Source organism: Pelodiscus sinensis, chromosome 19, assembly GCF_049634645.1.
Source record: "Pelodiscus sinensis isolate JC-2024 chromosome 19, ASM4963464v1, whole genome shotgun sequence".
Classification (NCBI taxonomy): domain Eukaryota; kingdom Metazoa; phylum Chordata; order Testudines; family Trionychidae; genus Pelodiscus; species Pelodiscus sinensis.
The window spans coordinates 4912390-4930382 of record NC_134729.1 but is presented as its reverse complement, the minus strand read 5'-3'; the positions used below and the strand labels follow the sequence as shown (position 1 = coordinate 4930382).

General features: G+C 56.0%; 1 protein-coding gene across 1 annotated transcript; it reads right to left on the bottom strand.

Moving 5' to 3' along the window:
* Nucleotides 1-9289: 9289 nt before the first annotated feature.
* Nucleotides 9290-15032, bottom strand: RHEBL1 (RHEB like 1). Its single transcript, XM_075901975.1, has 8 exons — nt 14837-15032; nt 13630-13701; nt 12214-12281; nt 11577-11659; nt 11208-11264; nt 10826-10873; nt 10548-10632; nt 9290-10131 (listed from the first exon to the last, which is right to left on the bottom strand). Exons 1-8 carry the CDS (start codon nt 14886-14888, stop codon nt 10042-10044), a joined length of 555 nt encoding a protein of 184 aa, XP_075758090.1. The 5' UTR covers nt 14889-15032; the 3' UTR covers nt 9290-10041.
* Nucleotides 15033-17993: the final 2961 nt, after the last annotated feature.

Here is a 17993-nt window from a genome sequence, read left to right as displayed (position 1 = left end):
TCGTCTGTCCCAGCAAGAGTGGGGCAGGGACAGTGATCTGCCAGCTCCCACGCCACGATCTTCCAGCTCACGGACCTTCCGCTGTTACCGGTATAGAGCAGCATGCAGTTGGCCAGTGCTGATTCCCTCCAGGAGAGGGCGGTGGTACCCAGCCGATAGCGAGATATTGGGGTCCCTCCAAGCCCTCAGCTGTCTCAAGTAGCATGGGGGTGGGGTCGTGGCAGATAGTTCTGTACACATACAATGGCTGGGAGGCCGGGCCCCCGCTTTGCAGAAGGGCAGCCCTGTTCGAGAGGGAGGCAGGGCCGAGACCCGCTTAGTGCTGGGCCTCTCAGACAAGGGTTCAGGAAGTGGCACATGTCGGAGGCAGCGAGTGCATTTCACTAAGCAGCCCTCAGCCGGGAGCAGCCTTTAGCAGCTGCGGCTTCACGAGAGGGGAAGAGTCCCCTGTGAATCCTTTGGCCAGATCCCCCCTCCCCCACTCCCAGCCAAGCCTCCTTCCCTTTGTGACTGACAGGATGTGGTCGCTTTGGCTCTCTCCTGCTGCTGGGTGGATGTAGATCTCATCAGCTGATTCCCCCCAGCCGGTTCAGTTCCCCACCCCACTCCAGCTAGTGGCCCCCTGGATACTTGGGTCCCAGCTCAGAGCCCAGCAGTCATAGAGAGCAAGCAGGAGGCTTGGGGTGGAGCTGGAACTGGGTTGAGACCGCTTCCCCCAGTGTCCCCCCTAGCCTAGGATCCCCCCCCTAGGATCAAACCCACCCACTGAAGGGACATCTCTGAGGGAGCTAAGCCTTGAGCCGGACACTGATCCAGGATGGGGGGGGAGAGGATGGAAGGATGAAGAATGCCCCAGCTCGCTCATGCCAGGCTAATACCCCTTGGAGACCTGCAGTCAGGGGAAAATAAAAACCCAGCCCTCCCGCCCAGAAGGTGGTGATGGCTCAGATAGTTTTACAAGAATGGGTGTTGTGGCACCGTAGGCTTTGTGCCATCCTCAAGCAGCTTCTCAGTCAGAGAGCGAGTACGGCACAAGGAATGAACACCCATGGCCCTCATTTTACAGAGAGGGAAACTGAGGCACGGAGCATTAATTTGCTTAAGCTCGCGGAAAGAATTGAGAATAGAAGCTAGAGTCCTGGCCGATGCTTCCTCTAATCTTTTCCATCCATGTACAGATTTTTTTCCTTGTTTGTGCAGAATAATATTGATGTGCTCCGAGACTTGCGTGAATGTGCACCACCAGTGGAATCAAAACCTGATTGTGGGCACTCTGCTACTCAGCTGGGTTGCATTTGAATCTCCTGCACAAGCGCCCAACTAATAGGGAACACTGGTCCTAGCACCCAGCCACCTGCTATAACCACTAGATCGCACTCCCTTCTAGAGACTGGAATAGAGCTCAGAAGTCCTGACGCCAAAAACTGGGGCACTAGTCCCTACAGCCAGCCACTGACCTACATTACAGTGTGCTCTACAAACTTTCTTTTACAACCAGTTTCCACCTCATGCCCTGGGGCTTTGCTTGATGCTAGATCGCGGCACCATTATCAGCACCTGTTCTTTACCAGAGAGTAGGGAAGACAAGGAAAAGCCAATAGACATGAAATGCCTAAAACCCAGTGATGTACGTAGGAATTGCTCCGCCCACCACTGAAATGCAGCCACCTCTGGGGTGGAATTGGGCAGCTGTTTGACAGCAGTGTAAAACAGGATGTGAAGTATCAGCCTGTATCCAACCGAAACTGCAGAGGGAGGTCAGAGACCAGGGGATGGGTGCCAGCAGAGATTAGATTAGTGTGTACGGGATCCATAGAGCAGATAGGGCTGATAAAGGGGTTGAATTAGGGAGACAATGGTAAATACTTTCCAAAGCCCCGCCCACTATACAACCCCGCCCACTTAAAATGCCAAATGAGGGCCCGAGTAGATTGTGCAGGTGTTCAAAGTACGATTGCACCAGTGCTGGCTCCTTGTGCGTCGCACCAAGGGAGCCCAGGGCCCCTGGGGCTGGGCTCCTGCCTGACTGGAGAAAACACCTAAGTGTTGGGGGCTGTCCAAAGCCCCTCTCCCCTCTCCAACCGGCCTGAGTTAACGACAATAAGCTGCAGCAGGAATCGCTCCCCGGAGCAGAAACCCAGCGTAAGGACTCAACCTGGCACTTTCCACTTGGCTGCAGGGACACATGGGCCCAGGGTGGCTTGCGGAGAGGCTGAGGGAAAAGCAGAGCACTGGGGCTAGGGGAAAAGCACAGGGCTGGAGCTGAGCAGGGAGCCGGCTAGAGCCCAGATTAGTGCCTACAGCCAGCTGCGCTCTCTCTGCCAGCCTGCCGGATTAGCCCAGGCTCCATCTGCCGACGCTGCTGCACTGGGATTTCCAGCCCCACGAGTGGATCCCAGTGGGCTGGGAGCCAGCTCCTGCTGGGGATGAGGCCCTGGCTGCCCCATTGGAGTGTCTGATGCACCCACCCACCCCTGGCAGAGCTTCCCCTATTCCACTGCAGGCAGACTCCCGGGCCATCACCTCTCCCTCACCAGCTCTGTGGCTCTTCCCCCCCCCCTCCCCAAACCCTATTGGGACGACTTCTGCTGGGGGGGAGGCTGCTAATACGTGGCTCCCCCCTTCCTGATCCAGGGGGCCAGAGGAAGCCAGGACACCTGGTTCTGTTCCCAGCGGGGGGAGGGGTTAGAGCAGCCCAAGACTCCTGGGTTCCAGTCCTGACTCCACTGCATGAGCCTCTTCCTGCTCTGGGCCTCAGTTTCACCAAAGCAAGGGTGACGCCCACCCCCACCTCAAACGAGAGTGCTGAGTGCCTGCCTTAGGCAATGCCACCTCCGCCCCCAAAGTGCTGCCCCCAGCTGAGGCAGTAAAACAACCCCCTGCCCACTAGGACCTCTCCTCTCGGGCAGGCGCAGTCTGAGGTGACCAAACATGGGCTGGTTTGTTTCCATGACAGGTTTGCAAGGCCAAGAAAGCAAGTGGCTCTGTTGCTGTGAGGCTGTGGGGTGAGTTGCCCCAGGGCTCCTAGCTCAGAGGAGGAACCCGCCTGCTGTATCAGTTAACACCACAAAACCTCCATGGGGTACAGAAAAGCCCTTCCCAGCTAGCCTATTATTCCTCTAAACGCCCAAGCCTCGTTTAGAATCCTGCAACGCTCCTGGCCTTGGAATCCTGTAGCAAGGAGTTCCACAGGTTATTTGCAGCCTAGATAACAAAAAGCTTGTAAGCACATTCCCTGTCCCGTGTTTTTCATACCAGACTCTTTCCTTGCACTGAACTCACAACGCTTTATGACCAGACTCTGCCCCAGACTCTGCCCCAGCCTGTTCCACATTTTGCAGCCCTGCCATGCTGCAGCGCACAGAGAGGGGCCGTTCCTCAGCTCTTTCTGAAGTGACTAGCTGCAGCACAGGGAGTTGTTCCCATTGCCAAAGGGAGCAGTGCATAGTGCAATAGGCTGTGTTGTCTTCACTTGCATTGCTGCAGCACCCAGAGACCCTGGCCAAGATCAGGGCCCCCTCCCACCAGGCACTGCCCAGAGCCATGGTGAGAAGCACCTGCCCCCCACAGCCAACTGTCTGCAGACCCAGAGCGGGTCTCTGCCCAACGTATCCCAGCAGGGCAGTGGCTGAGTCGCCCCCTGCAGCCCTGATTCACCCCACACTGGCAGCTGCTTCCAAGGCCTTGTCTAGATTGGCACAAAGAGGACCTTGCACCAGGTGAGCCACACTCGTGCAAAGTCCTTGTGCTACATTCCCAGCAGCATCCACACAGCCCCGAGGCTCAGGTCCGCTGCTCCTGCCCAGCAGAGCGAGTCGCACAGGCACAAGGGTCAGTGACAACCCAAGCTGTGCAGAGGATGCTCCTGTACCACCCTGATCCCCGGCTGAGCTATGTTGCCTCGTGCCCCTCCCTCCTCGGGACATCACAACTCCATGCAGGGTTTCGGATGCCGGCTTGGCACTAACGCTGCACTTTGAGCACTAAGCGACGGAGCCCCCACCAGCTGGACCAGTCTCGCTCTGCGACCCTCCGTCTCTGGAAACAGCTCCTGGCTCTCTGCACCCCTGGGGTGCTGGATCCCTGACACAGCGGTCTGAGGAAGAGACCCTCTGGACAGCTTCTGCTGCCTTAACAGCACTTCGAACGCAGCCCTGTCTAACGCCAACAGGTGGAACCGAACCTAGGACCAGGCTGAGACGTAGAGGGATTCAAATACCGCTCAGCTGATTAGCAGAGCACCCAAAGCCAGCAGCAGGTGTTTATGGGGTGGTGCATATCCACACATGCCTTGGTGCACAACAAATTTATTCTGCACACAAATGGGAAAAGAATTAGAGGGAACACTGCCTGGAACCTGCGGCACTTGGTGCATGAGCCTCTACTGCATGAGCTAGAAGCCAGCTGGCTGGTAGCTAGGGCTGCAAAACAGACTCATTCTCTCGTAAGTGGTCTCAGGTTCACTAGTTGGGACAGTGCAGCACACCCAGCAGGTAGGTGGGTCACACCTGGAACCCTCCAGTGAGCCCCTGCTGCCCCCATCCCACAGACTTCACCCCACACTAAGGATGTGAAATCCCATTTAATTGGTTTACTGGTTATATGTAACCAGTTAACCAATTACATGGGGCAGGTGAGGGGGCAGGCTGGAGTCCCCACCCAGACTGGGGCCCAGCTGGAACACCCCTGCCAGTGGTGGGCCCCAGGGGCGGCTTCAGCCCCCACCGGTTAACCAGAACCCATAAGCCTCACCCATCAAGGCTGTCTGGTTTAACGCCTCCGTGCCTCTCGGAGGCGACTCAGAGCTTTGCCCCTCTGGGGGCTCCTTGGGGCCGGGCTCCCCCCTCACCATGTCTGTGAAGCGGATCAGCCCCTAACACAAGCCAGGCAAGAAACTGAACCACCCCAGTTCAGCCACGAGAGGGCAGAGTTTTCATGCTTCCCTGCAGTTTCAGAGGTCTACCCCCCACTCCTGGCTCGGGGGGGGGGGGGGGGGGCGAGGAGGGGGGTCAGGGTCCCAGCCCCCTCCCCCGAAGCAAGGGGGGAGTTCCGTCCAATGAGGCCCCTGGCCAAGATGCAGTGGGAACTGGAAGACAGCTCCAAATGCCGACACTGCCACGTGTCTGTGGGCAGTGGCACAGGCAGTCTGGGGCACTTGGCTGGGCTCCCTGTTTAGGGTTGACAGACAATGACGGGGGTGGCAGGAGCCATTGGGGCCATCTCTCCCCTCTCCAGCCCCCTAGAGCATAAACACCCTGGCCAGGGACCTTGGAAAACGGGGGGGGGGGGGGGGGGGCTGAAGAAAAGTTCACAGCAGCTGTTTAACACTCCACAGCAAGGAAGATCCCTCTTCTGAAAAACGTTACAGAAAACAGGACAGCGGCTGCTCCAGCAGGAGTTTGGCCAAGCCACAGGCAAGCCCCAGCTCAAAGGGACAGGGCTCTTCCTGGGCAGGAAGGAGTTACCCCTGATAAGAAAGGAAACTGAGGCACAGTGACACCCACACAGGACCAAGCATGGGTTCCTGCTGCTGCCGTCTGCTCCCTGTGCCTTCGGGCACTCACCTGGGTAGCCAGGCCATGCCAATTCCCAGCAGGCAAGGGGGCCCCTTGCTCATAGTGCCCAAAACCTACCCCAGGCATCAACCACAAAGCAGCAGTTGAGTTCCAGACAGAGCAGGGACAGTAGCTCTGCAAGGCAGGAGAGGCCTCCCACCCTCCAACATCCATCTGCTCCTATTGCCCCAGACCAGTCCCTCTCCCCATAGGACTGCCCTGCAAGGGGGCACCTTTTGCTGCTAATAATCTCCCACCAGGGGCAACTGATGCTGCCCCTTTGCTCACAGCAGGGTCGGGGTAATTAGTGAGGATGTGCAATGCTTGGACCAGACCACCCCACTCCACCTGGCTGCCCTCTCCCTGCTCCTCTGATCAAGCACCATTTGCCATACGCTCCCCCTCTTCTCTGCCCCTTAGGGACAGGCTACCGGCCACACTCACCCTGCAGAGCCAGGGGGCTGGTTCTGACCCCAGCTCAGAGGGAGCCCAGCACTGGCCAGCTGCAGGTGTCTAGTGCACCAGCCAGCCCACCTGTCCTCCATTCACCCAGGGCTGGACCACAGCGTTTTGGCACCCAAGGCAGGGAGCTCAAATGACACCCCCATGTCCCCTCACTTGGGCCAAAACTTTGAAAGGTCTCAATTCTCTGGGTCCTAGTGGCATCCCCCACAGTCTGGCACCTGAGGCGGCCGCCTCAGTTCGCCTCATGGTAAGGCCAGCCCTGCCCTGCATTCACCCTGCACAGAGCCCGGCCCTCTAAGCACTGGGGCCTGCCCCTCCCCACACATGTATGGGGCTAGCTCACCTAGAAATAGTCCAGGCAATTGCTTATTGACGAGGGCCCTGTTCCCCTTCCCACGCTACTCCCTGCAGCCCTGGCCAGACCCCCAGCGTACCACCCAGGGAGAGGGTCTGCACTGGAGCCTGAGACCCACAGAGCAAGAGCCCCCCTCTCCCCAGCTCCATTCACAAGGCGTCCCAGCAAAAAGCAGCCAGACCCAAGGGGATTCATGCAGGGGTGTCACTGTCTGGCCTGCTCTCAGTGGTGCAGAGACAAGGTGCTGCCCTCCCCCAATCATGGGCCATTCCATGGACTTCTTTCCCCCCCCCCCCCCATGGGCCATTCTATGGGCTTCTGCCTCCCCCCCCCCCCCCAATCATGGATCATTCCATGGACTTCCTGAAACATGCTAAAGAATGGGGCCTAATTGGAATAGGTTCGATGCGAAAGGCCTCATGCAAGGGGTCAGTGGAGAGCAGGTCATCTAGGATCCCCTCTGGGGGTGGGAGCATCATTCCAAGTTAGAAACATGGACAGCAAACTTGTGTTAAAAGTTCTCCTGCTAAGTGGGGCCATTAATGGTACTTCAGGATCTTGATGGCCCATTGGCAAGCAACCAAGGACCCCCCCCCACCGGTCAATGGACTTGTTTGTCCTGTAAGCCTGGGAGGAGGTAGGGGGGCTCCTACCAAGTGGCCCTGTCACCTGATGCTGGGGCCCATCTTGGACACAAAGGATTCCTGCCTTGGGCAAAATTCTATATAAAGGCAGGAAGCAGGACTCCCCTGCTGACCAGGGAAGAGGGCTGCTGGAAACATCCAAGATTTTGTCTACACTTAAAAAGCATAAAGCCCAGTGCTCTGTGACACCCACTTCCAAGAGGGGAGTAGCTCACAGCACTGGGAACAGGACTCCCAGCATCATAGCCTGGTTCACACCGGGGCTTTATGGGGCTGCAACTTGCTGAGTTGGGAGGGTGGGGTGGGGTGGGGTTTTCACACCCTTGAGCCAGAAAGTTACAAGTCTTGTAAAGTGCCCGGGTTGGTGTGATCTTAGTGCATTGTTTTATTTACTTGGGCATTGTTTATTTGGTTTTGTTCTGTCAGCTGTCTCTTATCACCTCTTAAACCCTACCCCTTTGCTGCTTAATAAAATCACTTGTGTTACAGCAATCGTTGTAATCAAATATCAAAAAAGATATTTTGGCCTTGGAAAGGATTCAGAAAAGGGCAACTAAAATGATCAGGGGTTTGGAACGGGTCCCATATGAAGAGAGGTTAAAGCGACTGGGACTTTTCAGTTTAGAAAAGAGGAGACTGAGGGGGGATATGATAGAGGGATATAAAAGCATGAGTGGTGTGGAGAGGGTGGATAAAGAAAAGTTATTTATTAGTTCTCATAATAGAGGAACTAGAGGACACCACATGAAATTTTAAAACTAATAAAAGAAAGTTCTTCACACAGCGTGTAGTCAACCTGTGGAACTCCTTGCCAGAGGAGGCTGTGAAGGCTAGGACTATAAGGCTACGTCTACACTGGCCCCTTTTCCGGAAGGGGCATGTTAATTTCAGAAGCCGTAACAGGGAAATCCGCGGGGGATTTAAATATCCCCCGCGGCATTTAAATAAAAATGTCCGCCGCTTTTTTCCAGCTTTTAAAAAAGCCAGAAAAGAGCATCTACACTGGCCCCGATGCTCCGGAAAAAAAGCCCTTTGAAGTAGGAATAAGATCCTCCGGAAAAGGGCTTTTTTTCCGGAGGATCGGGGCCAGTGTAGATGCTCTTTTCCGGCTTTTTTAAAAGCCGGAAAAAAGCGGCGGACATTTTTATTTAAATGCCGCAGGGGATATTTAAATCCCCCGTGGATTTCCCTGTTACGGCTTCTGAAATTAACATGCCCCTTCCGGAAAAGGGGCCAGTGTAGACGTAGCCTAACAGTTTAAAGAGAAGCTAGATAATTTCATGGAGGTTAGGTCCATAAAAGGCTATTAGCCAGGGGATAGAAATGGTGTCCCTGGCCTCTGTTTGTCAGAGGCTGGAGAAGGATGGCAGGAGACAAATCGCTTGATCATTGTCTTCGGTCCACTCTCTTTGGGGTACCCAGTGCTGGCCACTGTCGGCAGACAGGCTACCGGGCTAGATGGATCTTTGGTCTGACCAGTACGGCCGTTCTTATGCATGTTATGTTACAGTACATCTCTCTCTCTCTCTCTCTCTGCCCTCAGAAAGAGGCCAACAGGAGCTTACCTTGTGTACAGCAAGACAGATTCATCTGGGGGCCCAGCCCAGCCCCACAGAGTCTGTACATCTGGGTGCTGAGGCAAGTCCAGCTGGCTGAGCCGCCCAGAGCTGAGCTGAAGTGCAGGATCCCAGCAAAGTGCTGCGACCCCCTCTCTGTGGCAGAGCTGGAAGGGGCTTGCTCAGCAGGCCTCAGTTAAGGGGCACCCAGGAAAGCAGGCTCAGTGGTATCTCAGCCCATTGAGTGATGGGCCTCCCACTAAACAGCCTGAACAGGGGAGGCCCAGGCCTTCCCTTTGCTCTTCACCCACGCTAGGGTAGAGCAGGACACCTGGGTTCCAACCCAGGCAGCGTGTTGTCAAGCAAGTTACTCGCTCCTAACTCAGTTTTCCCTAACCTAGAAATAATTCTGATGCACCCCTCCCAAAGCACTTTAAGAGCCTTGACAGGACTAATCCCAGGCAGAGCCCAGTGGGTGTTAACTCTGAAGCCTAATGATACATTGTTTTATTGCCAAGCTGAGATGGTGGACGAAGCATACCGCCAATTATTCCTCTTTCCCTCCCCACCCCTGGATAGTCTCAAGTTTCACATATAGCACCCAGTACTGTGGTATCAGATCGCTACCCAGCTTTGGCGGACGCTTGCCATGCCCCACTATCCTCCCCCGTCCCCCAATTTCTCTCAGAGCCTGAGCACAATGATTCCAGAACATTCTTTTTTGCATACAAAAAACAAACTTTAATCCCTCCAGTCACACCACCCCCAGCTCCCACCAGTGCTGCCCTTTCAACAGGGCTTGGTGAAGAGACTCTGACATCAGGAAAGACGCCACATTCTGATCCCCCTTACGGACTGAAAGCCTCAACAGTTTCTTGGTTTTAGGGAGAACTAAGGCAATAGATGGTGAGGCAGGTGGGCAGATCCCTGGCCAGATCTGCGGTCAGCTGTGCTGGCCGTGCCCGAATTGAGACTGGACCAGGTCTTGGAAGGATGACTGGAAAACTGATTCCGGTTCTAGCAGCATTAGAAATAAACGGAGTCCCGTTCTGCCCAGGAGACCCAGCCAAGGGGAACTGAGCCCATGGTGGGGGCCGGGGCAGAGACTACTGTAAACATGTGCGTGCAGGCTTAGATATCGGCTATAAATATCCAAAGCCCCCTCCCCCGCCCCCTGCCCAAAAAACATAAATACATTCCACCGGACGCCCCCCCTCTATACACGTGCTGCACCAGAAACAGATTGCTTTCGAGCCGGGGATGTGCAAACGCAGGCCCTGCCCCCCGACAGCATAGGCCAGGCAGTGAGGTACAGTGTGTTTGCGGGTTACCCGTAACATCGCCGGGCCAGGCAGCTCTGACCCTGTCTAGCGCTGGATTCCACTGGCAAGGAAACTTCCAGGCAGAGGAGGGGAGCAGCCACGGTCCTCGCTCCTGGTGCCCCCTCGGACGACGCAGCGAGAGGCTCACATGAGGCAGCAGCTGCGCTCGGCCCCGTAGGAGTTATCCACCCGGTCGATCTCCTCAATGATCTTGGTAAAGATTCCCCGGGTCATCTGCAGGGATGGGGTGGGGGAGGGGTGTTTGAGTGAGAGCAGGGAGGGCCCCCCTGCGGGGTGGGATAACGGGGGGGGGAGCCCCCTTAGGGGAAGTCCCAAGGAGATCCACCCGCCCTGCGCCTCAAGCATGAGGGTCCAGCATCTGCCAGCCTCCTGCCCCATGTCCCCGCCCCAAGGATGCCTGCATTTGGGCAGGGGCTGCAGAGCTTGGTGGAATTCAGTCACTTTACCCCTGGGGGCTGCCCCCTGCCCTCCCCCAACCCCTCGGCTTTGTGGGGATGGGCAGATTATATCCTCCTCCCCCTGTAGGTACCAAGAGATCCTGCAAAGACGGGCCATTAGCACCCGGGGCAATTCAGCACCTCTCTCCGCCCCAACCAAGCGCCTGGGCTGAGAGGTGAACTAGACCAGACCTGGTTCTCTTTGGCCGACGACTCCAGGAAGATGGCCCCCCAGGAATCTGCCAGCTTCTTGCCCTCGTCTGTGTTCACCTCGCGGCTAGAGACACAACAGGGGGTTGAACAGGAGCCGGCCGAGGAGGGACCCCCCCCTCCCCCGTTAGGCCAGAGCTGCCCTCCCGCCAGGAACGTGGCAGCGCGAGCAGGTGGAGCCAGAGCTTGGTGGGAAGCTCTGGGGAGATGGGGTGCAGGGGGAGCAGGGTCACAGAGCTCACGGCAGAGCCGCTTCTTACCTCTCCATGGAGAGATCAGCCTTGTTCCCAACCAGCACCACCGGCATCCTGCAGGGTAAGAGAGGGTCACAAGAGCCAGGAGAGCAGAGTGATCTGGGATCCTGCCGCCTCTGGCCTGCGCCTCCCCAGCTCAGGTGGACTAGAGCCCACGCACCCAGAGCACCAGGGGCCCAGCCCCGCCTGGGAGGAGCCCCGAGGCAACAGCCCAGGTCAGCCACGGACCGGGAGGTGGGGGGGGGGGGGGGAGAGGAGGGATTTGTGGTGCAGGTACATGCCCTGTTTGGAGTCCAGCAGCCAGGGATGGAGCAGGGTCACCCATGGAGCCAGCCTCTCCCCACTTTTCAGCACAGGTGGGGCCCGCACAGGGGAGGGCGACTCTTACCTGGTTTTCCCTCTGCTTTCATACAGCCTGTTGTGAAGGGTCTTAACCACCTGGAAGCTGCAGAGAGAGGAGAGGGAGCAGACTCTAAGGAGAAGCCACAGAGCTGCAGCCGCATTGCTCCACCCCTGGGCTGGGCCGCTCCGGACTCAGCCCATCCCTGCTCCCCTCCTGTAGGCTCAGGGTGGGCCAGTCTTCCCGAGACCTGTCTGGAGTCACACATGGGAGCCAAGGGCCCCTCCGGATCCTCTACTCCAGGAACAGCACCCATTGGAGCCGACTCTGCTCCGATCTGGAGATCTGGCCCCTAGGACACGGAGCTCACGGCCCCTACAGTCAAGCACCAATCCCACCCCCCAGGGGAGCCCTCACCTTCGGAGCGAGGTGACGGAATAGACCAGCACGTAGCCGTGGATGCCGATGCTGAAGGAATGGGGCAGGATGGTGTACTCGTCCTGGGGCGCCGTGGGCAGGAGAGAGTCGCATGAACAGCGGCGGGTGAGAAATAGACAAGACAGCTTCTTCCCCCACCCCACTTTATTACAGCATCCCACCCTGCCGAGACACGGGAGCCCAGCCCACGCTAAACAGAATCGAGCCAGGTTGGCACATGGGTGGGAGACCCTCCCGCAGACCACAGAAAGCCCAGGTGGTGGGTTTTTTTTTGGGGGGGGGGGTACTTTTCTCTCTAGGTGGCTAGTGCCCCAGCATGATGCTACAGGACACTACTGCTGCTGGAGGTTAATTCCTTTGGAAACACAGAACCACTGAAACGGTGTTATTTTTGGGAGGGGGGAGGGACCTGACCAAATTCTACCCCCCTCCCTAACTGTCCTTCTGGTCTTGAGACAGGATTTCACCCTTCCTGATCTAAACGGCTGCCATGATAAGGGAAAGGTTCCATGCCAGAGATGGCTGCATCATATATCCCTTTTGGGGGTGGAGAGGGAGACCCGTCAGGAGGAAGCACCATGTGGAAAGCTACACCCGTTTCCCCCCCAGGTCTTACCTGCCCTGCAGTATCCACCAGCTGGAGGTGAAATTCATCCTTTCCCACCATCAGCATTTTGTTGTAGGCTGGGGGAATCAATCGCAGAGACCTGTTACAGGGAACAGTCCCCACACCCAGCCCGACCGCTCCCTGCTGCCCTCTGGTGGCCAGGCCAGGCACAGGCTTACAAGTCCACTCCTCCCCATAGCCAACAGCCTGGCCCTTTGGACCCAGAGGTCCCAGGATCAATCCCTGAAGGGCATCCGCTCCCGCCCCGGGTTCCGGTTGCTGAAGGAGCAGTGACTAGGAGACAAGCCCCTGGGCTTCTGCGCACAGCCTGTCGGATGCAGCTCCCCCCACTGGTGTGGGTCCTGCTGGGCTGGTACCAGGGGGCTGTACCAGTCCCCCCAGGCTTAGATCAGCTCTCCTGTCGGTTGGGTTTGTCCTGCCCAGCTGGCTTCGCACAGAACCAAAGCCCAACTTGGAAACATTTGAGCTGGAGGAGTCCCAGCGGATCCTGCCCTCCCTCCTCCCCCCAGAAGGGATGCAGCTTCCTCTGCGGATGTCAACCAAGAGTGGATTTGCAAGCATGAGGCAGCCACAGAGACTCCACAATGCGCTAAGGGGAAGCTCTGGCCTGTGGTACCCTCTACGCCTAGCTGGGACCCAGCAGCTCTCCTGCGATTTCACACACAGGACCTGCTGCTCCACAGACACTAAGTGCAGCCGGAGGAATGGCTGCGTTTCCGGACAACAGGCAAGCCTCAGTAACGCCCACCCAACCGCCTCGCTCTATTGGGGGTGGAGGGCTCATGAAAAGCAGGAAGGGGCTAGAAACAGCCAAGGGCAGGAAGGAGGGAGGGGTTTGCAGCAAACGCAAAAGGAAACACCCCCCGCCACCCCAACCCACATGCAGCACGTGGCCTTTCAGCTTAAAGGCCCCCTTGAACCAGATTCTCGCCCTCGGTCGCTGATCCCTGAAGCTAGAGATGGAGCCCTGATGGAGGTAACCCTGCCACCCGCCCTGCCTCCTGCAGAAGGCTCTGGATTCCAGGCAAGGAAGTCACTTTCTCCCATATCCCATCCCCAACAGCTGGCACTTTAATGGGCATCTGAGCACTTGTGAGTTCTACCCTAGACACCGCGTGTTCCTAGACCTATCCAAGAACCACAGCGTGTGCATCCGGCAGGCTGGTCGAGTGGATGGGTGCTGAACAAGGCTCTGTTGACTCAGCTGCATCACTTTGCCAAGTCCCCTCCCCCCCACTTCAGTGTTTCTATTCCCCCAAATCTTTAAACAAGGGGGGGGGGAATCTCCACAACACCTCCCCTGGAGGCCAGTTTTGGTGGGGGCCCTAAGCACTATGGGGATAAATAAGCGCAATGCAATGCCCACTACAGGCTCACTCAGCCTGAAAAGGGCCCTGGACTCACTGCTTTCCACTGTAGGGTCATAGCACTCCAGGAATTCCCCGTCGATGAACTGATGAGCCAGGGAGGTTTTACCTGGAGGGAAGAGATTTGAAACCGTGTTGCTGTGAATGCGGCAGGCACAGCGCACACGGCAGTCAGACCCCTGCAGCTGGCCCGCGCCAGCTAAGAAGCTAGTCAATTACAACGTACACCAGGGTCCTTACACCAGGGTCCTTGAGACCGGGGCCCCCGCCTGAGCCTAATGGACAGGCCCTTAACTTTTGCTGCTGCTAGGAGCCCCCTCCTTGCCCTTTCACAGAGACCAACATGGCAAGGCCACCCATGTGTACACCCCCATAAAGGTGTGCTGGGAACTTCCAAACTCAGCTTCCAAATTCACACCAGCACTAAGGGCATCCCTTCTGCTTGGCCATGTCAGGGGTGAGGGGTTTAGAGGCAATAGTTTGAGCAGAAGCAGGATTTAAACCCTCTCGCCCAAACCCCATGCTGCCGACCCACTGTTGGAGATGGGGGCTTCTGACTTTAGCAGACTAGCCCCCCCCCCCCTTTGCCTGCCCAGGGCAGGCCCTTAGGACTGGGCACCCAGGCACACAAGTTACAGACTAACAGGACTATCCCTCTGAGACTTTTTTTTTTTTAAAGCTGAATGTTAGAAACTAGATCTAAGGAAATGAGCCACTTCCCAAGGCCGACCTCTGACCCCGGTCATTTCCTCCCTCTCCTCGCAGGCCATGTGGTTGAATGGCAAACTGACCCCACATGACCCCTAGCCTCCCCTTCCCCCCCCCAGCTCCTCCCGAGGGAGGATCAGCTGGGGGGGGGGGGGGGGGGAAGACAGCAAAGACTCAGAGGGCAGCACACCCCGGAAAGTGGCCATAACTTCCCCAGCTCCGGGGCGCGCCTGGGGGCAGCTGAGCAAGACCCCCCCCCCCCCCCCCCCCGCCTGCCACAGATGCTGCTCATCAGCTCCAAGCGTGCGAGAGCTGGGCCAGGAAGCCGGAAACCCACAGCGCAGGCTGCTCGTCCCCACCTCACATAGGAGCCACAGCCCCTCCCCACCCCACGCCAGCCCCCGCGGCTTCCCCCTTCCCTGCAGAGCCCCTCCCGCCCACGGGCCCCGCAAGCGACCCGTGCATCGCCCCCCTCCCCCCGCCGGCTCCATGCACCCCCCCCCCGGTCCTGCAGGGAGACCCCCCCCCCCACTCACCCACGGAGCGGTAGCCCAGGATCACCACCTTCCGGTAGCGCACCAGTGGCATGGCCCGTGCGGACAGCGCCCACGCCGCGTGGGGCGGGAGGGGGCAGAGCAGGGCGGGCACCACAACCAGAGCGATAAAGAGCCCGCCCGGGCGGGGCCGTCGTCGCAGCCACAACACCCGGCCTCCCACGTGACCACAACATTGCGAAGCCGCCGCTGCTATTGGCCGACGTCCCTGCCGGAGGGGCGGGGACGACTCCGAGGAGGGAGGAGAGCGGGGACGGCGCATGCGCTCAGGGAGCGCCAGGCTCCATTCATTAAACCGAAGGGAAGGAAACGGGACCACGTGGTTCTACACACACACAAGCACAGAGCACGTGGGAGGTCTCCACTCCCTGACTCTTCCACCACCACTCCGCATGGACCCCCACCGCTTCCAGAGCTGCTTCCACACTGACTGCCTCGATGGTTTACCCCCTGCCCTACTGTGTATCTGCCCCCTTCCGTCAAGGGTGCCATTTAAGAGGGGAGCAGGGGAGGGGGGAGACTGTAGCCCCACCTAAAGTTTGGACTCCTGGATTTCATACTTGAGGTCTGGCACCTGCCCTGGCTCCAGAGGCAGCTCTTAAGCACACCAGAGTTGGTGCTGCTCCCAGCTTGGTATTTGGGGGCAGGGAATTTGTTTATAAGCAGAGGGAGGCAGGCTGAGTAAGAGAAAAGGGCTTGTCCTTCAGGTAACTGAGGGATCCTTAGATGATCATGAAAACATTGCCAAGCACTCCACTTGAAAGAAGGGGGGGGGAGAGAGTAGTAATAAATAGTGGTGTGTTCCTGGAGCACTGCTGTTCAACTTATTCATAAACTAGAAGATTTACCCAGCCTTGCTCAGGTTAATTTTTTGTTTAAGTAAATTGAAAATGTACCCACTTCACTTAAATCATTTCTCTGGGCTGGGGGAGACAATTTGCAGGCTGCCCTGAGGACAACCCCAGCCCTCTCTCACCTCAGCAGCTTGGAGCCAGGTGAGAAGTGCCTCTCCCTGGCTGCTCAGTGGGCACAGCTGGAGAGGGGTGCAAATCCCCTGGCTGGGGCAGGTCCAAGTTAATCTGGGGAGAGGCCATGTAAGGACAGGACCACCTGTCCCCTGGCAGTAGCAGCTCTCAGTTGGGTGCCATGGCTTTTTATATATATATATATATATATATTTTTATAATGGAGATTGCCTATCTCTTAGAACTGGAAGGGACCTTGAAAGGTCATCGAGTCCAGTCCCCTGCCTTCACAGCAGAACCAAGTACCATCCCTGACAAATTTTTGCCCCAAATGGCCTCCACAAGGATTGAACTCAACCCTGGGTTTAGCAGGCCAATGCTCAAACCACTGAGCTATCCCTCATGCTGGGGGAGAGGTGCCCCCTCCTCTGGTCCCAGCATGGAGCAGATGAAGTTGGGGTTGGGGGGGGCATCCCCCATCCCCTGGCTCCAGCACAGAGCTCCACAGTTAGGGCGGAGGCACAGCCCTCTCTAGACCCAGCCTGTGCTGGAGACAGCAAACAGAGGTGGCTCCTACATACCTGCCCTGAGCCCCTACCCTCCCTCGGCCTGCCCTGAGCTCATTTCCTACATTTGCTCTGTTTTGTCAGTTTTGAGGCCTGTACTTGATTTGGTGATTCTGTCTCTTTTCAGTTTGGTTTCATGAGAATCCTGTTCCAGGCACATGCTGTTTGGGGAGGAGTGTGAGTCCTGGTTCATCTGCCCCCTGCACTCCCCAGCCAGAGTGAGGAATGCAGCAAGCTGTGCACTTTCCCCCTTGCTCCCTGACAAAGAGGAACAGCCAGTAATGTTCCTGTAGCAGCCCACTGCTCTCCTTAAAGGGTGCAGAGGCTTGGGCAATCTCGGGGGAGGGAGAAGCACCCCCAGCCAGACCCTTTTACCTGCCTTATGATTCTTTTTCTTTTCTGGATGGTTTTCTGAGACGCAATTCATCCCATTCCATGCACATCCCATTTTCCTGACACAACCAAACCCTGACCTTGCTTTAAGTCAGGGCTACTCAACACACGGCCTATGGGCCGCATGTGGCCTGTGGCCTGTTTGTTTGCAGCCCATGGGTGGGAGCCAAAACAAAAAAGTAGTCAATATAATGGTCTTCTGTTGATATGTGTTTTAGTAGTTAAATTCCTGGACTGTCATTGCTCATTAAAAGTGCTGTCAGATGGGTGGAAATTGGGTATATATTGCACTTAATTAATATCAGCAGAGCTGACTTAGATGGGCCCTACGTTTTGCCTTAATCTTTCTATTCATAACCATCAGTGTGAGATGCTATTTGCATATATTTGCATATATATTTGCATGTATTTGCAACCACATTTAAGTTGTGGCCCTCGGCATGTGCTGTGAGTATCACTGTGGCCCCTGTGTCTTCCAAAGTTGAGTAGCCCTGCTCTGAGTTATGATCAAAGGAAGTTGTATATCAAATTTGGTGGTCATAGCTCTATTTAGGAGAAGCTCTTGAACAAACAGACAGATGGATAGACAGACAAACTCACTCAAATATGTAATAGATGATCTTGAAAAAGGGGTAATCAGTGAGGTGAATGCACATGGAAAAATATAGTATCAACTATGCCTACAAAAATGATGGGGGGTCTAAAATAACTGTTACCACTCAAGAAAGAGATCTTGGAATCATTGTGGATAGTTTCCTGAAAATATCTGCTCAGTGTGCAGTAGCAATCTAAAAAGCTAACCAAATATTGGAAATCATCAGGAAGGAAATAGGTAATGAGAGAGAAAATATATTGCCTCTACATAAAGTCATGATTTGCCCACATCTTGAATATTGCATGCATTTCTGGTTGCCCTATCTTTAAAAAAAAATCTATTGGATTTGGAAAAGGTACAGAAAGGGCAACAGAAATGATTAGGGGTAAGAAATATCTTCCACGTGAGGAGTGATTTAAAAGACTGGGACTTTCCAGCTTGGAAAATAAATGACTAAAGGGCGGGGGGATATGTTATAGGATTAAAGAATCATGAATAGTGTGGGAAAATAGAATAAGGAGATGTTATTTATTCCTTCACTAACATAACACAAGAAGCTGCCCCAAAGACATTTATATGTTTTGATTTAAAACAAACAAAAGACATTATTTCTTCCTGGT